Below are 22,244 nucleotides of genomic sequence, written 5' to 3'. Positions count from 1 at the left end.
ACTAAAAAGAAATAAAATAAAAGGTAGTTATTATTCATAAATAAGTCTTAGAGATAGCTATGAAAAGTAAATTATCTATAAAATTATAAAATATATTGGGCCCGTGCTGGCACGGGGTCTGGTCATTTTTTTGTGCGGATTGCTCTTCTTTTGGGGTGGTCTTTAAATTTTGTCCCTCATATTTGTGGTCTTTAAATTATGCCCCTCATATTGCTGGTCTTTAATTTTTTCCCTTCGCGTTGCAACCCTGAGTGTTCACGTAGAAATCATGAGGTTTTGGGTTCGAACCCCCGCTCAAGCATAAATTAAAAAAAAATCCAAGGCAAGGTTTGGGTCGCGTGTATGCCGGACCCGGCATACACTTATTAAGGAATTACCAAAGTTATGCCGGACCCGGCATACTCATGCCTTATGGTTAGACTGGGCATAAGTATGCCGGGTCCGGCATAACTTTAGCAAAGCCTTAATAAGTCTATGCCGGGTCCGGCATACTTATGAGCAAACTTTTAATGGGCAAACTTTTAGTTAAGCCTTAACTAAAAGTCTTTTCCTAGTTATGCCTTATGGGGCAGACTTTTAGTTAAGGCACAACTAAAAGTATGCCCCATAAGGCATAACTAAAAGTATGCTCATAAGGCGGAACTTTTCCTTAAGGCATAACTAAAAATTTGTCTTATAAAACAAAGTCTATACTTTTAGTTATGCCATAACTAAAAGTATGCCCCATAAGGCATAACTAGGAAAAGACTTTTAGTTATGCCATAACTAAAAGTATGCCCCATAAGGCATAACTAGGAAAAGACTTTTAGTTAAGGCTTAACTAAAAGTTTGCCCATAAGTATGCCAGACCCGGCATAAACTTGTGAAGGAATTACCAAAGTTATGCCGGACCCGACATACTTATGCCAAGTCTGCCCATAAGGCATAAGTATGCCGGGTCCGGCATAACTTTGGTAATTCCTTAACAAGTGTATGTCGGTGGGAGCACAACGAAATTTAAACTCTGTCTTGCAAATTTTTTTAAAATTTTTGACTGAGTGGGGGTTCGAACCTCAACACATGGATTTTAGCCGAAGGGCAAAATTTAAAGATTTTAAATATGAGAGGTAAAATTTAAAGACCACCCCAAAAGAAGGGCAATTCATCTGGTATCTAGTGTTCTAATACATTTTTTTGCACGGATTGCCTTTCTTTTGGGGTGGTCTTTAAATTTTGCGCCTCATATTTGTAGTCTTTAAATTTTGCCCTTCGCATAGCTAGCTGAGGTTCTGGGTTCGAATCCCCGCTCAGGCATAAAATAAAAAAATAATTTGGCTGGGGGGAGTGTATGCCGAATTCGGCATAAAGTTCGTAAGGAAAAACTAAAGTTATGCCGGAGTGGGCATAACTTTTCCTCAAGGCATAGTTCAGTTATGTATTATGGGGCAAAACTTTTCCTTAAGGAACTATGCCTTATGGGGCAGACTTTTAATTAAGGCATAACCAAAAGTATGCCCCGTAAGGCAGAACTTTTTCTTAAGGTATAGACTTTGCCTTATAAGGCAAACTTTTAGTTATGCTTTAAGGAAAAATTCCGTCTTATGTGGCATACTATAAAAGTTTGCCCATTAAAAGTATGCCCCCACCGGCATAAACTTGTGAAGGAATTACCAAAGTTATGCCGAACCCGGCATACTTATGCCAAGTCTGCCCATAAGGCATAAGTATGCCGGGTCCGGCATAAGTTTGGTAATTCCTTAACAAGTTTATGCCGGTGGGAGCATACTTTTAATGTGCAAACTTTTATGTCAGGTCCGACATAAGTTTGATAATTCCTTAACAAGTTTATGCCGGTGGGGGCATACTTTTAATGGGCAAACTTTTATGCCGGACCCGGCATAAACTTGTGAAGGAATTACCAAAGTTATGCCGGACCCGGCATACTTATGCCAAGTCTGCCCATAAGGCATAAGTATGCCGGGTCCGGCATAACTTTGGTAATTCCTTCACAAGTGTATGCCGGTGGGGGCATAGCGAAATTTAAACTCTGCCTTGCGATTTTTTTTTTAAAATTTTGACTGTGTGAGGGTTCGAACCTGGAACCCATGGGGTTTAGCCGAAGGACAAAATTTAAAGATTTCAAATATGAGGGGCAAAATTTAAAGACCACCCAAAAGAGGGGCAATTCTGCGAATTGCCTGTTCTAATAAAACCAAACGACCCCTAAATGATTGACTGGGCTTGGGGGTCATTCACCGGGGCTGGGAGGAAGCTTTTGAAAAGAATTAACCAGTGACTACATGGAATAGAACAAACAGTGTAAAATTTTATATGACACGGATGAGCATAGTAGACAGAACTAATTTGATATGAAATACAACGGAACCATGAAAATCGTAGTCCTCATCATATTGAACAGGCTTGTTGGAGTTTGCATCACCACCAAGAAACACACAATTACTTGCATTGACAACCACGCCACTGGTAAAACAGTACAACCAACATGCAACTCATCTTAGCTACAGTGAGATGAGTTTGTATAAGTGATGTTACACTAACCCGAAAAAAGAAACAGGTTTGTAAAGAATTAAAATAATACATCTCCAGTGACAGTTTCAAACTCAAATTTGATGTAGAGAGAGTTTCAGGTTCCACATGCACAAAACCAAGAAAGGCTGTAATTGACCAAGTGTGTGCAGATATAGAACTCATTAACTTGCAGTTGTATTTTATACATTGTTTATCTGGGTGAAAAAGTCAAGCACCCTTGTTGCTATTCCATGGCTTGAGCACGCCAACAACTATGACTGCAACGATTATCAGAAGGATAATGATGGCGATGCACATCCATTTTCTTGAATTCCTTTGTAAACTCTTTGCCTTTTGTAGAGCGGTATTCCCTGATTGCACATGGTCAACTGCAGTTGAAACCTGAAAATTGGATTGTCAAGCAATGATGAAGGAAAAATAAACATAGGGAATATTTCCAAAAAAAGAAAAAGAAAAAAGAAGAGTAGGTACCAGAGTAGGATTCATACAAAGATAATGAATTTTCAATTGGATTGTCAATGAGGAAAAGAAAATATTAAGACGCAGAAGATTTAAAATATGCAAAGAAGAAAGAGAAGGTACCAGGATAGGGGTCATACTAGGTAATGAATTTCAATTGGAATGTCAAACAATGATGATATGAAACATAAAGATAGAGAACATATAAAATGCTAGACAAAAAGAAAAAAGGAAGTATCGATACTAGCATATAGGGGTCACACAAAGATAATGAATTACCTGTGATTCTATATTATCAAGCATGTCCCCTTGAGCATCAACTAACACAGCCATGTCCATGAATATCTGCATCAAAGATAGTAACGAATTTTAAACCAGATATCACTGCCTGTTTTTCTTCTTTTCTGTCAGGCACTAATTCCGTAATGGCATCATCACTTCCCACAAGGCCTGTCACCTTCCAGAGGAAAAAGAGAATTTTATGGAACTGTCACTTCTGTGATTTTATTTCATTGGGTGTGTTTAAACCAACTGATATTATCTTGAACAGAGATGATCTCAGAAACATACGCTAGGAGAGACCACATGATCAGCACTCTGAGGCCTGAGCTCATGTTTAGTCCATATCAGAAGATAAAATAAATTAATAAACAAAAATATCTATATATACACACTTCTATTAACTTAAATATATCTTCGACATGTGCCCTTCACGTACAGGCTGGATTCTTATTTATGAGCTAAGCATGTGGAAATTCCTATTGATAATGGGTTGCGGTGAGACTTGACCGTCTCATCCAATAATTTACGCTGTTTTAGATGATATATTTTTATTTGTTTAATTATATCTTCAACTGAATAGAACAAGAATTTAATTCTAATTGTTCTTCTATATTTCTGTGTCCCTTGTCCCCTCTCTCTCCCCCTTTATGGACAATTAGGGATTTTCAAGCAATTTTGTTGTTACTTTGTCCCTCATCATAGGGTTATGTGTTATACCTGTTGCAACTCAAGAAGTTTCCTCTCTAGCTCTCTGACAGCATCATGGCGCTCTTGAATTTCCGCTAAGGTATCCATTAGCTGCAAAGTAGTAACATAGAGAACCAGTGATGATGGACCTAATTACTATAATTTCAAGTGTGCATATTAGCTTCGTGGTTAGTGAAACTAATATAACAGAGCCAGAGGGATAAAGGCCAAAGTTTGCATAACTTTATTCAGAAGAAAAATGACGAGGGAAAAAGAAAGAAAACATCCAGCAAGGTCGAGAAACTGCTTACAGTTACAGTTGATTGTATGAAATATTGGTGACCAAAATGTGATTTCTTACCAAAATAATGCTATATTTTGACATCTCACCAATGACCAACCAAATAACTCCCTCCGACTGATATCTGCTGCCTACCCATGCAGTTCGAATTAATTGCCAATCTCTCTAACCCTACATCTTTTGCCCAGAAACAGTCCTACACATATGTAAGAGAAAACATTGTTCGAGTATGATGCGTTACATCACTGTTTTTTTATCAGTAATCTGCTGTTTTGCTACTTCAAGCGTATGACACTTGTCTGGAAATAGCAGCCTGAGGTTTAAAGAGACCTTAATCAACTAGGCAAATCATCCGGCTTAGAAGTTTAGCAAAAGGATTGAGAGTATAAGATGCTACAGCAATTTGGGAATCACTTGCTTTCTTATTCTACCGAAGTCAAATCATGCATCCCCTTTTTTTTAACCTTTTTGGATGAGTCTCTATTACTTTATGATGGCGCCGAATTCGAGAGAGCCAGAATAGAAAATGTAAGGCACCAGAGGTGTGAGAGTTATAAGGATATGATGGTAAGGAAATATCTTATTTGAATATTGGTACGAAAATATTGTCTGCTTAACTTAGCGGCAAGAGGCTTCCGTTGGGAAGCTATTGATTCCATTACAACCAAACAAAATTATTCTTACGTCCTATTTACCAATAAGCTCAACCTTCTTTCCTTCTCGCCAAAACTGTGCAAAGATGGACTATTCCTGTATCAATAAACTGCTGACATGGTAAAAATTGGTGGGAGGGAATAGAGAGAATATCAAGGCCCTAAAGGTATGTTATTCATGAAAACCCTACTTAAATATACGATTATATCTAAAAGAACAGAATTCAAACAGCACTAGATAGTACAGGAAGGTCCTGTTGACCATAAAGGAAATTTTAATAGAAACCTAATTGGTCAGCTTTAAAAGCGCAACCACCGTGACCCAATGCGTTTAAAAAGATGCAAGTTAAAGCATTATATAATGATCCTTTGTCATATGTGAACTTGAATAGGACACCATTGTGAAGCTGCTGAACGAAAAGGATGCATAATATTAGGACACCATTGTGAAGCTGCTGAACGAAAAGGATGCATAAACAGCTGAGCAGGAGCATACCTGTCCTCGCCCTTGTTCCCGAATAGCTTTCTGGAATATCTGCTCACTGTCCCCAGTTTCTATCAATCGATCAATTGTCTGCATGGAGGGGAAGATAAAGGGATACAAGGCAGGGAAATTAGAACATGTGCACAAAAAGCACTACTGACATTTTCAAGAATTCAACAGCACGTAGTTTCACCTCTTCATCAGCTCGATTTCCCGTCACTGTCATACACACCAAAAGAAAATAGTTACAATTGGATGAAAATCCTAAGTAATCGATTCAGAAACTCAAATCCGGTTGTTCTTAACACCTGTATATACACGCCTTTCAACAACCTCACGATATTCTTGGTGGATGTTTTCTCGTAGAGTCTGTTAACATTTTTTATCAACTAAACCTGAAAAGAAGGAAAACCCAAGAAGAGAAAGAGCCATCATAATGTAGCTGGCATACCTGAAACTCGGACATTTTATCTTTGAACTTCTTTTTCAAGGAACTGCAAGCAAAGATAGCAGGCTGAGTTCACTCATAAACCACATGTGTAATAAGACGAGCACTAGAGAATCTGAATTGTTGGAGGAGAAGAGAAGCATGAGGAAACACATTACTATTCTGCTTCATTTTTCTGACACATTGAGCATTATGACAAACTGGAAGATACTGACTTCATGTGTTTTAAGGTGTGTGCATTTAAGAGCTAACATTTGTGCTTTAGGAGCATATAAATTGGTAACTACTTTTGTAGTACGAGTCAGAAGTTGATGTTCATATAATTTAGATATGCAATCTTAACAAGGCAAAAGCCAACCATAAGTATGTTGCTAAGAAGAACTAGAGACCAACATTCAATTGTGTATAAGGCAGTAATAGAGCAATCAGACCCTTAAGTAGTATGCCATAACTGTACTTCAAGGAGAAAAAGAACATAGCATGCAATCATACTAGCAAATGCATGGACATAGACTAAACATACCCTCAACTTATCCACTGTCTGTCCCAATACATTGTTTTATGCCAGCACCCAATCAGTGCGTCCATGTAAAAAAGTTATTCAGTGATACACCCACCCACAAATGTCAAAATAACATCGAGGTGTGACCATATCAAAAAGGAAACAACTATTGAGAAGACAAAGGAGATGTAAGCACTAAAAATTACACTGTTGTTGCCGTTCTTGATCTATCAACAGCTGATCCTTTACCACATCCTGGTTTGCTTCTATTGGCCAGATTCTACAATGTAAGAAAAACAGATGATAACCAAAAGAAACACAAAAATCACAGAACTAAGAGATGAAAGCATTTAACGTTACTTCTTTGTCAAGTTCCTCAATCTTTGATTTGATGAGCCGAGCTACTTTGCTAACTTCGTCAACGTCTTTTTCCATTCGCTGCTTAATTGCTGCATTTACAATCTCATCATTTAGAAAGACCTAGTTAAAAATAGTTATCAACACGCCATGAACATGAATAAGAGAAGCAAAGAAAGATGATTTTTCCAACTAAACAGAAAAAGCCTATTCAATGCAACTTAGAGCCCGCTTGGATTGGCTTATAAGCTGTTTTCAGCTTTTTTGAGTGTTTGGCTGGCCAGCTTATAAGCCATTTTGTGCTTAAAATAAGCCCAAAAAAAGAAGTTGGAGTAACCCAACTTATTTTTTTTTGCCTTATAAGCTGCTTTTTTTAAGCTAAGCCAAACGGGCCCTTATTCCTCCTTCAGTTGCTGATTCTTATTCACTATATTTAGTAAAATCAATACATAATTGGACCTATATCTTTCATCACTCACAGAAAGAATATCAAGGTTCCTATAATCAGGACCAAGCACTAATCCACTATGTGAATACAACAACAACAACCCAGTGAAATCTCACAACGTGAGGTCTGGGGAGGGTAGAGTGTACGCAGACCTGACTCCTACCAAGGTAGGACGGCTGTTTCCGAAAGACCCTCGGCTCAATAGAAAGCATAAAAGCATAAAAGAGGTCAGATAAGGCCAAGAGATTCAAAGCGATATGGAAATGAAAATAACTAAAGCGACTAAGCCATGATGAAGCAGTTTGTAAAGGAGCAGTAGCTATCACAGATAAAATAAGATAATGAAAGTACAGAATAACAAATAGTAGCAGAAATCAAAGTACAAGAACTTATATCGCGATAATGTGACTACTAATATGAAAGGATAAACGTTACTATCTACTAGCATTCTGCCCTAATCTGAATCCTCCATATCCTCCTATCTAAGGTTATGTCCTCGGTAAGCTGTAACTGCACTATATCCTGTCTAATCACCTCTCCCCAATACTTCTTCGGCCTACCCCTACCTCTTCTGAAACCATCCATGACCAACCTCTCACACCTCCGCACTGAGGCATCTGTGTCTCTCCTCTTCACATGTCCAAACCATCTCAGTCTCGCTTCCCGCATCTTGTCTTCCACCGGGGCCACTCCCACCTTGTCCCGGATAGCCTCATTCCTAATCCTGTCACTCCTGATGTGCCCACACATCCACCTCAACATTCTCATCTCGGCAACTTTCATCTTTTGAACGTGAGAGATCTTAACTGGCCAACAGTCCGCCCCATACAACATAGTCGGTCTAACCACCACTTTGTAGAACTTGCCCTTAAGTTGTGGTGGCACCTTCTTATCACATAGCACTCCGGAAGCGAGCCTCCATTTCATCCACCCTGCCCTAATACGATGTGTGACATCATCGTCAATCTCCCCACTGCCTTGTATAATAGACCCAAGATGCTTGAAACTACTTGTCTTCTGGATGACCTAGGTACCAAGCCTCACTTCCACGCCAGCCTCTTGAGGTGCTTCACTGAACTTGCACTCCAAGTACTCTGTCTTGGTCCTACTCAGCTTGAATCCTTTAGACTCCAGAGTCTGACGCCAACCCTCCAGCTTAGCGTTGATTCCGCTACGAGTCTCGTCGATCAAGACTATGTCATCCGCGAAAAGCATACACCATGGCACCTCACCTTGAATATGCCACGTCGATTCATCCATCGCCAAGGCAAATAAAAACGGACTAAGAGTTGATCCTTGATGCAACCCCATCACAACTGGGAAGTGCTCTGAGTCTCCTGCTACTGTCCTTACCCTGGGCTTGGCTCCCTCATACATGTCCTTGATCACCCTGATGTACGCCACAGGTACACCTTTAGCCTCCAAGCATCTCCATAGGATCTCCCTTGGAACTTTGTTGTAAGCCTTTTCTAGGTCGATGAATACCATGTGTAAGTCCCTCTTCCTCTCCCCATACTGCTCCACTAGACTCCTTACAAGATGGATGGCTTCTGTAGTTGAGCGTCCCGGCATGAATCCAAACTGGTTCTCTGAAATAGATACGCCTCTCCTCACCCTCATCTCCACCACCCTTTCCCACACTATGTGAATAGATTGTGTAAATAGAATAGACTTACATGTAATATATAAAAAGTGTAAGTGTTCCCCATCAAAAAATGTAATAAAAGTGCATTGTAGAGCGTGAGCCGTGAACATAAAAGACCCAAATGTAAGACATCTGTCTTCACACATTCTCTGAATTCTTTCTCCAGTCTCGCTTATATACTTATAAATATTAGTCTTGGACTAAACACAGACACACAAATACACACACACAACACACACAAATATTTGCACTTTTTTTCATTAAAGCCCACGCTTTATTTGCGCTTAAAGCCCTAGTAGACCTTAGAGCTTTTTTGCTCTTTTCGCTTTTGATAACACTGCCTTAAGTTCCTGCTTGTATTTGGTGGGTGGAGATTGGTTCCTGCTTGTATTTGGTGGACAATTTAGAAAGAGAGGAACTCTAGGGTTTTTAATGATAGGGGTAATCATGTGCAGGATATTAAGATGAGGTGTCTACTTTTGTTTCACTTTTGGTGTAAAGAATGCTACTTGGATGAGGAGGTTTCCTTAATAGATTTTATAGCGCAATTGTAACTGTTTTTTAGGATTTTTGTTGGCTGCCGGAACTTCTCCTCTGTAAATATGGCTTAAGCACTGCCCTAGTGCTATCAATACCAATGTCACCAATTTCAAAAAAAAAAAAAATCACTGCCTTAGGTACATGTTTAAAGTGTTACTCGTTCTGATCATAATCCTCATTCTTTTTATACATTTATGTTATCCTCGTCTTTAATTATCCCAATATGGCGTTGTCTCATCTTTGTCCTATGTCATTCATTTCTAGGTCTATAGGCAAAACTCTTTCATGTCATGTCATGTTTGTCATCGGTCTATGTCCAACTGATAGAAGCTTGTTTATTAAACATATCATATTTTTTTATAGTTCTTTAGGGGTGGAATAGCAAAGGTTCCTCCACCTATAACCACAATAGCAAAGGTTCCTCCACCCTTAACCACAAGTTCAAGCCCTAGGATACTTTTACGCAATCCAAGTTAGTCCGATCAGTGAGACCCCGACACCAGGTGGTTATACCAAAAAATAAAAATATTCATGTTGGTACTAAAGAAATAACAACACAGCCAGAACGTAGGCAAAAACTGACTAGTTGCTTTAAAATTGACGATTTTCCCATCTATAAAGAGATTAAACACTTGGGACTTATGTACACTAAGAATCAGCTGATGGAATATAACTGAATAGGAAGGCCCAAAAAGCATGTTAGCTGAACCTCAAGTTTTTAAAAAATTTTCTATCTGAAAAACAAAAGGAAGGGGTCAATTGGTTTTGTAGCCCTTTATAAATTTGTTTTCAGTTGTCTTTTTACAAGAGAACTTTAATTTTAGAGATCTTGAACTAACACACGAGATATTTGTAGGATCGTTTTCTTCAGACATTTCCTTCTTTATAAACTAAACCACCTCTTAACTTTCAACTATCAAGTGGAAATTTTTTGTAATTTAACTCAGGTAGCACATTAAAGGTTTCTCACTCCACCCTTAGCTGAACTAATTTATAGGGCATCTACTATGTACGAGAAAATTACATATCAGTCATGCAAATCAATTTCTTCCAGCACGTGCCACAGCAGCATAACCACAAGAAAATGGATTACCTTTCATAGCGGAAGCTTTCGTGACAGCCTTTGATTCCTCATGAGCATCCTGTGAAGAGCATTGGAAAAGATCATGAGGTTCTTAACTGTTAAATATTTAAGGAAACTATTAAGATCATATATGCTCCTTTGGTCCCTATGTCTTTGGTTTTTTCCCCGTATGGTAAGTACCCTGGTCCCCATATATTACATCAACTAACCTACAAGTCGACTTGTAATTCTTGGAGTTACCTTTTCAACCCCCTTGAGGGGGTTTTAGTACCAAAAAAGAGACTGCATTTTGTGGATTATAAACACGGAAGAGCTCCTAGTCATGTGGAAAAATAAATTACATTATTTGCACTTGAAGCAAGGCATACAAATAAATTCAAAATTTTTATGAGGAATAGTGTAGTAACGATGCCCAGGGTCTTCTGAATTGTTGATATTGAATGAGTAATTATGTAATTCCTGCAATTCAAAGTTAGAGGGGTTTAGAAGTCATATCCTATAATTGTTGGGGTCAGGAAAGAATGTCCCATATCCTATAATTGGCGGGATTAGGAAAGAGTGTCCCATTGTCAATATAAAATCTCTCTCTCTCTATATATAGGCTATATTATATTGCATACATAAATAAGGGTTAAGAGACATTGTTCTTATGCATTCTCAATTGCACTTCTTTCCTTTCTCTTATATTGACCAGGTACGATAACAGCAAAGGAGAGGGAATTCCAACCTGTTAACATCATTTGAATTTGTGGTAGGCCGATATCCGCTACAGTCTGCCCGTTCTCAAGTCATATATTTCCTACTTTAACTCTCCATATAATCTTTCAACAATGTTGACTACGGGGAATCTTTCAGTTCCACAAAAACCACTTTTATAGCTGTCCAATCTACTCCCTCAACTTTGCATACCCTTTCCAGGATTATTTCGACACTAATCTTCACTCTTGAAGTTCTTCAAATCTCTGGTAACTCTAGAATTATACTGCAAAAATGTTACTTGGGTCACATAATGCTACTCCTGGTCTAAGTTTAGGGACAAGGAGTCATCAACCATCTGACTACAACTCTTCAACAGATTTCAGAGAAAGAATAGACTGTGCGCGATAGAGTTGATGCTCCATCGTGTAGTATGATGAACTTGTTCCATCTGTTGGAGCCAGGAAAGTTTTTAGTATACCAGCGATATCTTTAGATTTTATCCTACCGATGATTTTATCCTGTTTTTGATAAGTCGAAGAGTTTGAAGAATCATGCCGAAACATGGAAACTTACCAAAGAGAGGCTCAAGGCCTTATGTTTTAATATAATACTCTTGTGACTACTATTAATAACCCTGTAGAACAATTGGAAGCCAACAGAGAAGTAAATTGGACTGACTATGAAAAAGCTCGTGTCATAATTGGTTGTGATACGATTCTCACAGTAGACAATCTCTTCAAGAATCTTCTCAACCACCTGATTAGGCAAAGTTTCATCTAGTCCAACTCCTCCAATGGACTATTCAACTTAATCTCTTAAGTGCTTGTCCAAAACAGGTACAGAAATCAGGATAATTGTCCCTGCTGTACATATTGCAACAAGTAGACATACTTGAGATGGTGTTATTTTCTATATGGCATACCACAATCACATAAGGCTAATGTTGCTCAACCACCAACTATAACTTTTGAGAAGCAGCCACCAACTATAACTAATGTAGCTCAATCTAGTAATGATAGAGTGAGAAAGTACACTAATCCAGGAATTTGAGGAGATTCTACTCTCATGAGGCTTCGATTTAGTGCTTCTGAATATATCTCTAGCAATTTCACACTATTTACTCATATTACTTGTTCTGAGTCACCGTCTTCAATCATACTAGGATACAGATCTGAACCCACTACTATAGCATTGCTAGCCTATTCCTTCTTTGCCATAATCTTATGTTCTTTATTTGTCCTAATGACCTTTCAATTTGTCTTCAATATGTCAACTAACTTGAACATTATATTATTCAGTGACATTCTTCTGATTTTGTTGTGCTGCAGGATTGAATTACAAGTCGACGCTCGGTACCTGTCACGGGAGTGAATCTCATGGACTTCACCATCTCCTTCCCGTACTACTTTTTTTTAATGAAAATTACCTTCTTCCGATAGTATTGTGGCCTGTCCTTCTGTTTCTAATTCCCTATCACTCACCCTCTCAAAGTTGTGTCAATATCAACTAGTTTTATTGCTCACGGGAACGGTATGGTTTGTCGCCTTCGGGATGCCCTCTATCGTCTGAAGCAGTTCCACAAGCTTAGTTCATCAAAAATCAAAATTAATATAGTTGTCCATCAATTTGATTTACTGTGGAGTTATGTCATTCATTATTAAACACCATGAAGCTAACTAATATACTTATCTCAGTTCACCCTCAATATTGTCATCTTAGGTGACTCATGGCATGATCCACTTGTAGCACCATCGGAATCATCGTTTTTAAACCAATGATTTTGGCAGATTGAAGTATTTTCCTTGGAATTGAGACACAATCTGGTCATGGCATATGCCTTTCATAGAGGAAGAATGGTCTAGATATTCTCGAGGCAGGGATGCTTGACTTAAAGCTAGTCATAAACAGATTCGTTTACAAACGGAAATAAATAAGCGTGTCCCCTCTCTAACAGTTTAAACTTTTAGATAAAGTGGTTCGCATAGTCCACATGGTAAAAAAGCAGCCAATGGTCATGACTTCAGATATACTGCCACCTATCAACAAAATATTTCCCATAAAAGATATGCACATAATAGTGTATAGCAGACATAAATAAAGAAATAATATTTGCTATTTAATAGTTTAAATTTTCAGATGAGAAGATTCACAGAATTAATCGATCCCAATGTCAAGCTTCTAGGTCTAGCAAGATAACGGGAACCAACTACCTAATCCAGGAAGGTATAGAAGATTGGTTAGAATGTTGAATCATTTGACAACTACTCGCCCAGATATCTCATTCAAGGAAACTGTTGGTAACAGTTCTTGGACAAATCATGTGATCGTCATTGGAGGAATTATGACTTGTATTTTGAGGTAAGCAAAAGGCTCTCCAAGCAAAACATTATTATATGAGGATAACGACATACTTTCACATAAGTAATGGGTAGGTTGTCCTTCATATAGACTTTTGAGCACTAGGTACTACTATTTTAGTTGGAGGCAATTTTTTTTTTTCTGGAAAGGCGAGAAATAGAGTGTTACTGTCCATTACAGAAGCAAAATAATGGTCAATGGCCCTTTGGGACTTTGCGAGAGTTAGCTTGGCTAAACCAGTTGGTTAATAAGAAGTACCGTGAATTATTACCCATGCAGTTGATTTGTGACGATTAGGGTGCCTCGCAATTGCATTCACTCTGATCTTTTACGACGAACCAGACAAATTAAGATTTATTGTCACTTTGAACGGCAAAATAGCGTCTCAACTTATTTTTCCTTTGAAACTGGTAACTTATATAAATATAATTACAACTTTTATTTGACAAAATGATCAACTTGCGGATCTTTTATCCTAATCACCTTCTTTTTTTTTCCTTTTATCCTAATAACCTAAAGGAAGGGGAATTATATATTATATGTAACAAGCTTACAGCATGTGATGTATATGCTTCATTGTGAGAGGCAACGTTGATTTTGAATAGGTAATTATGTAATTACTCTAATATCATAGACAGAGGGATTAGGAAGTCACATTCAACAATTAGGAACAGGATTATAAACAGGACAGGATTCAACAATCAATGGAATAATAGTAAATAAGGTTATGTCTAAATACAGAGGTCTTACGTATTTCAAACTTTTTACACGTATTTCAAACTTTTTACTTCTCTCCCTAGCTTACTCTCTATGTAAACACACAAAGTTGCACTTAAAAATATCATCTTTCATAATGCAGAACTTCGTACGAGTAGTGACAAAAAGAGACACTATATGGAAGAAAGAGGCTTATGCACCAGGTGGACAATACAAAAATAATCAAATATTACATAAACAAAAACTTTACAGGATTAAAATAGATCTTCGAATAACAAATATTAAACCCCCTAAAAGTGAAGGACAAACAATTTGAAAGTGAGATCATAATTGATGAAATACAGATATCAAGATACAAACAGGAAAAAACCCAACCTCACTAAAAGAGGTCAGAAAGGAAGAGACGTACTCAAGAAACATGAGCAAGTGCTCTAATAGATGGGAACTGCTTTGACAAGAGAACACATGCACACAAACCTCACATGTTTTGCATATAGAGCTTCAAACACTTGTCAACATCATAATCGCGGTTTCTCACATAAATCTCTACTCTGAGTAACTGGTGAAAGTATGTCACAAATAAAAATATAAAATAACAGATAAACTGTTCATTCCTATCCTTGTATGCCCATTAACTATGCATGAATCAGATAAAACTAAGAAAACTTAACAAACTTAAATGCAATCTTCAAAGGGCATTACATGCCACTCACTGCATGCTATAATTGCAGTCAAACTGAATTAGGAAAAGATGGGCACGTAGTATAACCGAAGGACATTTATACCTGAAGCTTCTTCAGGAGCTTTTCCAACTTTTCATACTGCTTCTCAATTTGGTGAACCTAGCAACGTCGGAAAAAAAAAAGAGGCAAGTAAATGAGGAAGCAGGAGATTTTAGGAGATCAACTTCAACATATGGGAAAAGAAAGTAATTGAGGAAAGTAGGGGAAGATGAAATTATCACACTGTTAATTTTCCAAGATAAACATATAATAAGATTTTGCAGCAAAACCTGCTTAAAGAAATCATCAAGACCTAGTTCCCCAGAGTCCATTGGTCTTTGAATTCCCATTTCTACATCTCCAGTTCTATCATTTTGATTCCTGGGAGCCTCAAAGGTATCAAAATCATCCTACAACACAAATCAAACAGATACATAATGAAAAACAACATTCTTCTTTTTCTTTTTACAAGCACAAATCAGAAGAATCTAGAATTTTAAAAGGAATACATAAAGTGAAATGCGTCAGGGGTTTAATCAATACCAACAATATTTTAAGAAAAAAATTACTTGTAGAGCCTCTGTGACAAGCAAAACCATTTCAAACATGAAAAGAGTACAACGGTCACCATAGATTGACAACCAACGTAAATATAATTTAACTATGATGAATCCTCCGAATTTGAGCCTAAACAAACTGGATTACATATAGAGATTCATATAGTCATCTCAACTAATTTTGGGATTAAAGTGCAATTGATCGGTAAAAATTAGTAATACCAAAAAGGCACAGAAGTGTTCTAAGATCTCAAAGAAGTATATCATGACACATATCAAATATGGCCCTAAACTAATTAGTCGAAGCGAAAGGAATAATCTCAGGACTGCCCAAAATTTTCACTCAAATGGAATTTTTGAGAAAAGTTACAATGCGACCTACATAGCATTGATCCCCAAGAAGACAAGGTGCTAAAGAGCTGAGAGATTTCAGGCCTATAAGTTTGATAGGCAGCATACACAAATTACTCTCCAAAGTACTGACACAAAGTACTCTCAAATTTTCAGTTCTCATGTGGATCCCCCGAGGGATTCCTCCCAGCTCAGAGAGGTTTAAGACAGGGAGATCTACTATCTCCTTTTCTCTTCATATTAGCCATGGAAGCTCTGAATAATATGGTCAAGATTGCAAGAACCAATGAGTGGACTAGAGGTTTTGAGGTGACCAGAAACTCTAATATCAGCATGGAAGCCACACACCTCATATGCATATGACACCTTAATATGATGCTGCAGAGAATCAACTGAGATTCTTGAGAACCATTTAAGTATTGTTTAATGGAATGTCTGGTCTTCATATAAACTGGAAAAAGAGCCACATGTATCCTATCAATGAAGTTCCTGATAACAATTGACTATGATTCTGGGTCGGGAGATAGGGGCCCTGCCTACCACTTTATCTTGGTATGCCCCTAGGTGCAAAATCCAGATCCAAGGAGATATGGAACTCAATCATTGGAAAATGTGAAAAGAAACTAACTAAGTGGAAATCTCAGTATTTGTCTGTTGGGGCAGGATCAGTCTTTTTTTTTATCAAGTAAATATATTTCCATTCATAAACATGGCCAAATTGGCCATATACAAGGGGTATACCAAAAGGTAAAGCATCTACAAAAAGATATGATTCTCTACAAACTCCACCCAATCATCTATACAAGGAACTTTCTTTTCACAACAAAAGAAAATAAGGGAACGTAGAATACTCCTTAACTGAGAGAAACTCGACTCCACCCCTTCAAAAGCTCTCCTATTTCTCTCCCTCCAAACTACCCACATTAAAGCAAGTGGAACCACGTTCCAAGCCCTTCTTCTTCTCTTCTTTCTTCCGTTCTTCCAACTGAACATCAAATTTTTCACGGTTTTAGGCATTACCCAAGGAGTACCAAACCATCTAAACATATCCCACCATAGCCTCATGGTTAGCCTGCAATGCAATAGAAGATGGTCCACGTCCTCACCCGTCTCCTTACACATGTAACACCAACTGACACAGACAACCTTCCGCTTTCTAAGATTTTCTGCTGTCAAGATCACTCCTCTCGTAGCTAGCCAAGTGAAGAAGCACACCTTCCTTGGCACCCTTGGAATCCATATTGCATTACATGGAAAAGTCATCTCTTCCCTAACCAAGAGTTTCTCATAAAAGGACTTCCCAGAGAACATTCCATTATTTCCCAAGCCCCACCTCCAGACGCAGGAATTATCAACCGGATTGATTTGCCTATGAAGTAAGGCTAGCAATCTTTGAAACTAAGCCACTTCCCAATCTTGAAATTCCCTTCTAAATCTCAAGTCCCAAAAAGGTACGCCTTGTGTCCCCCTAATTTGCTGAATGGACAAGTCTCTTTGGCATGATATTCTGTACAAACTCTGGAATTCGTCTTTCAATAAAAAGTCCCCCCACCACCTATGTCCGCAAAAACACTCTCCTCCCGTCTCCGACCTTGAATGAGATATTTTCCCAAAAATAATCCCATCCCTTCATGATATTCCTCCACAAACCACAACCGAAAAGCAAATTGATACCTCTAGTTCTCCATCCCCCTTCCGTCACCCCATATTTATCAACCATCACTCCCCTCCTCAAAGCTTGCACCTCCAACCCAAACTTCCATAGCCATTTGCCCAATAAAGCTTTATTGAAGACCTTCAAATCTTTAATTCAAAGGCCCCCCTAAATTTTAGGAGAAGTGACGGTCTCCCACCGCACCAGGTGATGTTTCCTTTCTCCATTCGCCGCATCCAATAGGAAATCTCTCTGAAACCTTTCCAACTTTTCAATAACCGAAGTTGGAGCATGAAACAAAGACATATAGTAAGTGGAGATGCTCGATAAGGATCACTCTTATAAACTCAGTGCTTGATGCACTTCCAATATATATGATGTCTGTCTTCCTCATCCCTGCTGGGGTCATCCAGAGACTTGACAGGCTTAGAAGGAACTTCTTATGGCAAGTTAACAGAGATAAAAGAGCTTTCCATATAGTCAAATGGAATACTATCCTACTTGGGGAAAGGCGTGGTGGACTAGGCACTAGAAATTTTAAGCTGCAAAGCAAGACTCTCAAGCTAAAATGGCTATGGAGGTACTCCCAAGAGCTCCAAACTTACTGGGGAAGTGTGATCAACGCTAAATATGGTGAGATTAACAGGCGGATGTCATAAGTGCACTCAGCATATGGCGTTAGTTTGTGGAGATCCATAAGAGCATTTAGCCAATTATGAGGAGACACTCTTACATTATGGTACAAAATGGGTGTAACACTTCCCTTCTGGGATGATAGCTGGGTACTGGTTGCCTAAAGGAACTTTTCTATGACATTCATGTCTTGGCCTTACACCAATAGAAAGCAGTAGCAGAGGTATGGACTACCCATGGATGGGACATCCAATTCAATAGCAACTTAAATGACTGGGAAGTGTCTAGATTGATAGAATTTTACAAACAGCGGGAAGAATTCAAAGGTATTCAGATTCAATAAATTTTGTATGATTTCTCTTGCACTGCCCTTTCCAATGGGTTTCGAAGATAAAAATCCTATATTGAGTAGCCCATAAACTGACCTAGGTAAATCTAATGGAGCAGACAGATTATGGTGGCAAGCAGACAATAGGGGCCTTTTTAAGGTGAGCTCAGCATAAAAGCTCTTGAACTAATCCAATCAGCAGATGACTCATTGGCCATGGAAGCACATATCGAAAGTGAAGATTCCACATAAGGTAGCATATTTCATATTACTACTAGCAAGGGAAGTTGTTTTGACACAAGACAACCACAGAAGGAGAGGGATATCCCTTTGTTCAAGATGTTATCTTTGTGGTGAATAAGCTGAGAGTCAGCCATCTATTTCTACAATGCAGGGTAACAGATCAGCTATGGAAGATATTCATTTATCTCAGAGACATAGCCTGGAGCCCTGGACAACACCTAGTAAGATTACTGAAGTTCTTTTCAGCTGGAAGGAGGCTGGAGTTGGAGCAATAGATAGAGAGAGATAGAGGATTGTCCCAGCTTGTATCAGGTGGGCAATTTGGAAAGAAAGGAACTCTTGATGTTTTGAGGACAGTAATAATTCAGTACAGAAGATCAAATTGAATTGCATTAGACTTTTTCGTTTTTGGTGTAAACAGATGTTTTCGTAGAAGATCTTGATTCAATCATAGAAATCCTAGTGAGGTGGATCAAACCTCCATTAGATTGGATAAAAGTCAATACGGATGGCAGCCATAATAGCGAGGATTTGATAGGAGCCGGAGGAATTATCAGAGATAACAATGGAACAATCATCTCAGCATTTGCTAAAAATCTGGGCAAGGGAAGCAGCAACTTAGCAGAGACACTTGCAGCAAAACTTGGATTGCAATGGTGTATTTCTCAAAGATTTCAAAACATAATCCTGGAATGTGACTCCTTGGTTATTGTTAATATGCTCAAGGGCAATACGAACATAGCATGGCAACTCCAAGACTCTATAGATGATATTAAACAGATGCTCTCTCAGACAAATCATAGAATTCAACATTGTTATAGAGAAGCTAATCAAGTCGCGGATGCGCTAGCCAAATGGAGTATCGAAGAACAAGATGGGCAATTTTTGAGTCCAAAGTTCTTCCTAAAGATGCGGTAGGACCATACATTCTTGACAAGGCTAACATGGCATCAATCAGACATAAACAAAGGAAGAACATCTTGGTAAAATTGTAAATTTTTTTCTTTTGGTAGCCTAATGTTTTGCTTAGAAGAGTGCATCTCTACCTGTAAAGCACCACAAGCGAGCAGTTGGTTTGTAAATGCTCAGCATCAGAGGCTAGTCTTACCCTCTGTTTTTGTACTTTCACTTCTGATGAAATAAAAGGTCCACTCCACCTTAAGGTGTAAAATTATTCAGTACAGAAGATCAAATTGAATTGCATTAGATTTTTTTGCTTTTGGTGTAAACAGATTTACATAGAAGATATTGTTTCAATCATGGAAATCCGAGGATTTTGCTAGGACCACTGAACAGTTTTCTTCCTTCTGTTCTACAACCAATAAATATACACAACTGTTAACATTACCATTCTCCAAAAAAAAAAAATATATATATATATATACACAACTGTTACTATCTCAAAATAAAAGAAAATAAATAATCTCATGATAAGTATTTCATAAGTACTTAAACATGACAAGATAAAGGTTTTGTTTCTACCACATATCTTATTGATCGGTCAGAAAAGAAAAAATATTTTCAAAATTCTATAGCAAAAGAGCGTTTTGATGCTGACAATGAGAACGAAAATAATTTCCAGATGCCCCACACAAGCTAAGAGAGTATATACAACTGAGAATTTTAACCATAGATCACAATAACCAATTAATTTCTGGATCAAGTCTGAGATTCAGATTCTGCATAAAGCAAAATGGATCTGATCTGTAAGGTTGTTGAAACCTACAGTTCTTCATGCCAATAGGATACCCAACGAACTTTCGTCCAGTAAGCTTGTCATAATGATAATTCATCAGCATTAGCAATGTTATGGTCAATACAAACTCTTTTTGTTTTACAACGGTAGTGTCTGGATTAGATTGCGCACCTCTTTCAATCCTCAGGCTATCCGCTACCTCCTACCACCAAAGATATATGACAAATCTACCATACCAAGGCTAGAAGATGGAATATATCATTTGACATTTTATGCCTCCGCTGAGATTGGCCCTTGGTCTCCATGGCCAATTCCGACTTGTTTGACCATTAGGCTACACCTTTGGTGTCGGTCAATACAAAGTGGCATGCATATATATTTCGTAGAACTTAGGAGGATGCCATTTATTAAGACTTTGATTTAGAGAAACCAATGATTAAGACCTATGGTTCCACAAAGTGAAGATCAAGCTAAAGTATAAGCCTTGTCCCTCAATAAACATGTTTAAACGGAACTTCATATGTCTTTCCCGACCAATGAATCCAAAAAAAAATTACTTTTTTTGTTATGTCGAAACATAACAGTCTCTCTACCTCCCAAGGTAAGGGTAAGGTCTGCGTACACTCTACCCTCCCCAAACCCCACTTTGTGGGATTTCACTGGGTATGTTGTTGTTGTTTGTTATGTCGAAACAGCATTTTGTTAGGAGCCACACTAAAATTTGCATTCTTTGCATACCCAATTGTAAAAGGCAAGTAATATAGGAGAAAGGGAAGGGGAAATCAAGGAATTTGTCATAGAATTCTTAGCACACTTACAAAATACATTATTCATGATCAAGCAAATCAAAAAATAGGAAATCAAGAAAACTGTTTAGAAATCAACTTCATCACAGTAGCTAAGAAAGTCACAATTCAAAATTGTCATTTTTGTGCAGTCTAATTCCCATTTAGAGCTACAAGTCTCACCACATAATGCTTACTACACATATTAAGCCTATTCTTAAAAACAAATTAAGAGCAGAAAGAAAGAAAGAATAAATAAATAAAATTGCTGAGAAATAGAGGTAGAAAGTAATAATAAGATTTGTATGTAATTATGCAAAGAAATAGATGTAGGATGGGGGGAGAAAGAAGGAAGTTACATTTAAAAGGTCGTTCATGGTGATAGAGAAGAATCAAGGCTCTCACTCTCTCTCTCGCAGGTTTTGCTTCAAGATTTAAGAGAGAAAGAAGAGAGAGAAAAAGTAATACTAAGAGAGAGAATGTGCTTTGCTGTTGTGACAAAGGGCGAGAGAGACCGAAAATTTAACTCCACGTGACTTTTAAGTGTGGAAATTAGTAGAGGTGACTTGAAGGCACCAAATCAAGTTAAAATTCAATTAAATTTGAGATTAAGAAAATTGAGGTTAAAAATATATTTTGCCAAACTTGTTAATTCTTTATAAAATATAAAAAAGATCCCAAACCATTTAATCCAACTCCTCATTTATTTCAAACTCAACATCGGTCCATATCAAAACACACGAACTTCATTCAAAACACACGATCATCTCAACTACTCCTTTAAACTTTCAAGTTCAAACCCACGAACTGATCTCAACTGCTAAATGTGCCTCTTCAAACCGTCGTCAACCTCTTCAAAAGCCGACTCAACAACGAATTGCTGCTCTCCATTTCTCTCAAGTAAAATCGCTCAACTTTTTCTTCTTTTAAAGTTAGGGTTTTGAAATCAAAGTGAGAAAATGATGATTTTGGTCAGAGAAGAAGAAGAAGAACATGGGTTTGTCTACAATGTTGTTTATTTTGTTGTTCAATGCTTGAGAAACCCTTATTTGTTGTATTTGTTCGAGTTGTTGGGGTTTGTG

General features: G+C 37.9%; 1 protein-coding gene across 3 annotated transcripts; it reads right to left on the bottom strand.

Moving 5' to 3' along the window:
- Window positions 1-2,415: 2,415 nt before the first annotated feature.
- On the bottom strand, window positions 2,416-21,681 carry LOC132626598 (syntaxin-132-like). 3 transcript variants are annotated; one of them, XM_060341516.1, is made up of 13 exons: window positions 21,522-21,681; window positions 15,206-15,325; window positions 14,979-15,035; window positions 10,429-10,477; window positions 6,706-6,794; window positions 6,552-6,625; window positions 5,847-5,889; window positions 5,704-5,764; window positions 5,589-5,614; window positions 5,408-5,485; window positions 3,988-4,068; window positions 3,268-3,333; window positions 2,416-2,910 (listed from the first exon to the last, which is right to left on the bottom strand). In XM_060341516.1, exons 1-13 carry the CDS (start codon window positions 21,537-21,539, stop codon window positions 2,737-2,739), a joined length of 936 nt encoding a protein of 311 aa, XP_060197499.1. In that variant the 5' UTR covers window positions 21,540-21,681; the 3' UTR covers window positions 2,416-2,736. The 3 variants fall into 3 exon arrangements, with proteins under 3 accessions (XP_060197499.1, XP_060197500.1, XP_060197501.1); XM_060341517.1 differs by lacking the exon at window positions 3,988-4,068; XM_060341518.1 differs by lacking the exons at window positions 2,416-2,910; window positions 3,268-3,333; window positions 3,988-4,068 and adding an exon at window positions 5,065-5,321.
- Between the last annotated feature and the right edge of the window lie 563 nt (window positions 21,682-22,244).

The sequence above is a fragment of the Lycium barbarum genome, chromosome 2 (genome assembly GCF_019175385.1).
Source record: "Lycium barbarum isolate Lr01 chromosome 2, ASM1917538v2, whole genome shotgun sequence".
Lineage (NCBI taxonomy): Eukaryota > Viridiplantae > Streptophyta > Magnoliopsida > Solanales > Solanaceae > Lycium > Lycium barbarum.
This window is presented reverse-complemented; position numbering and strand designations above follow the sequence as displayed.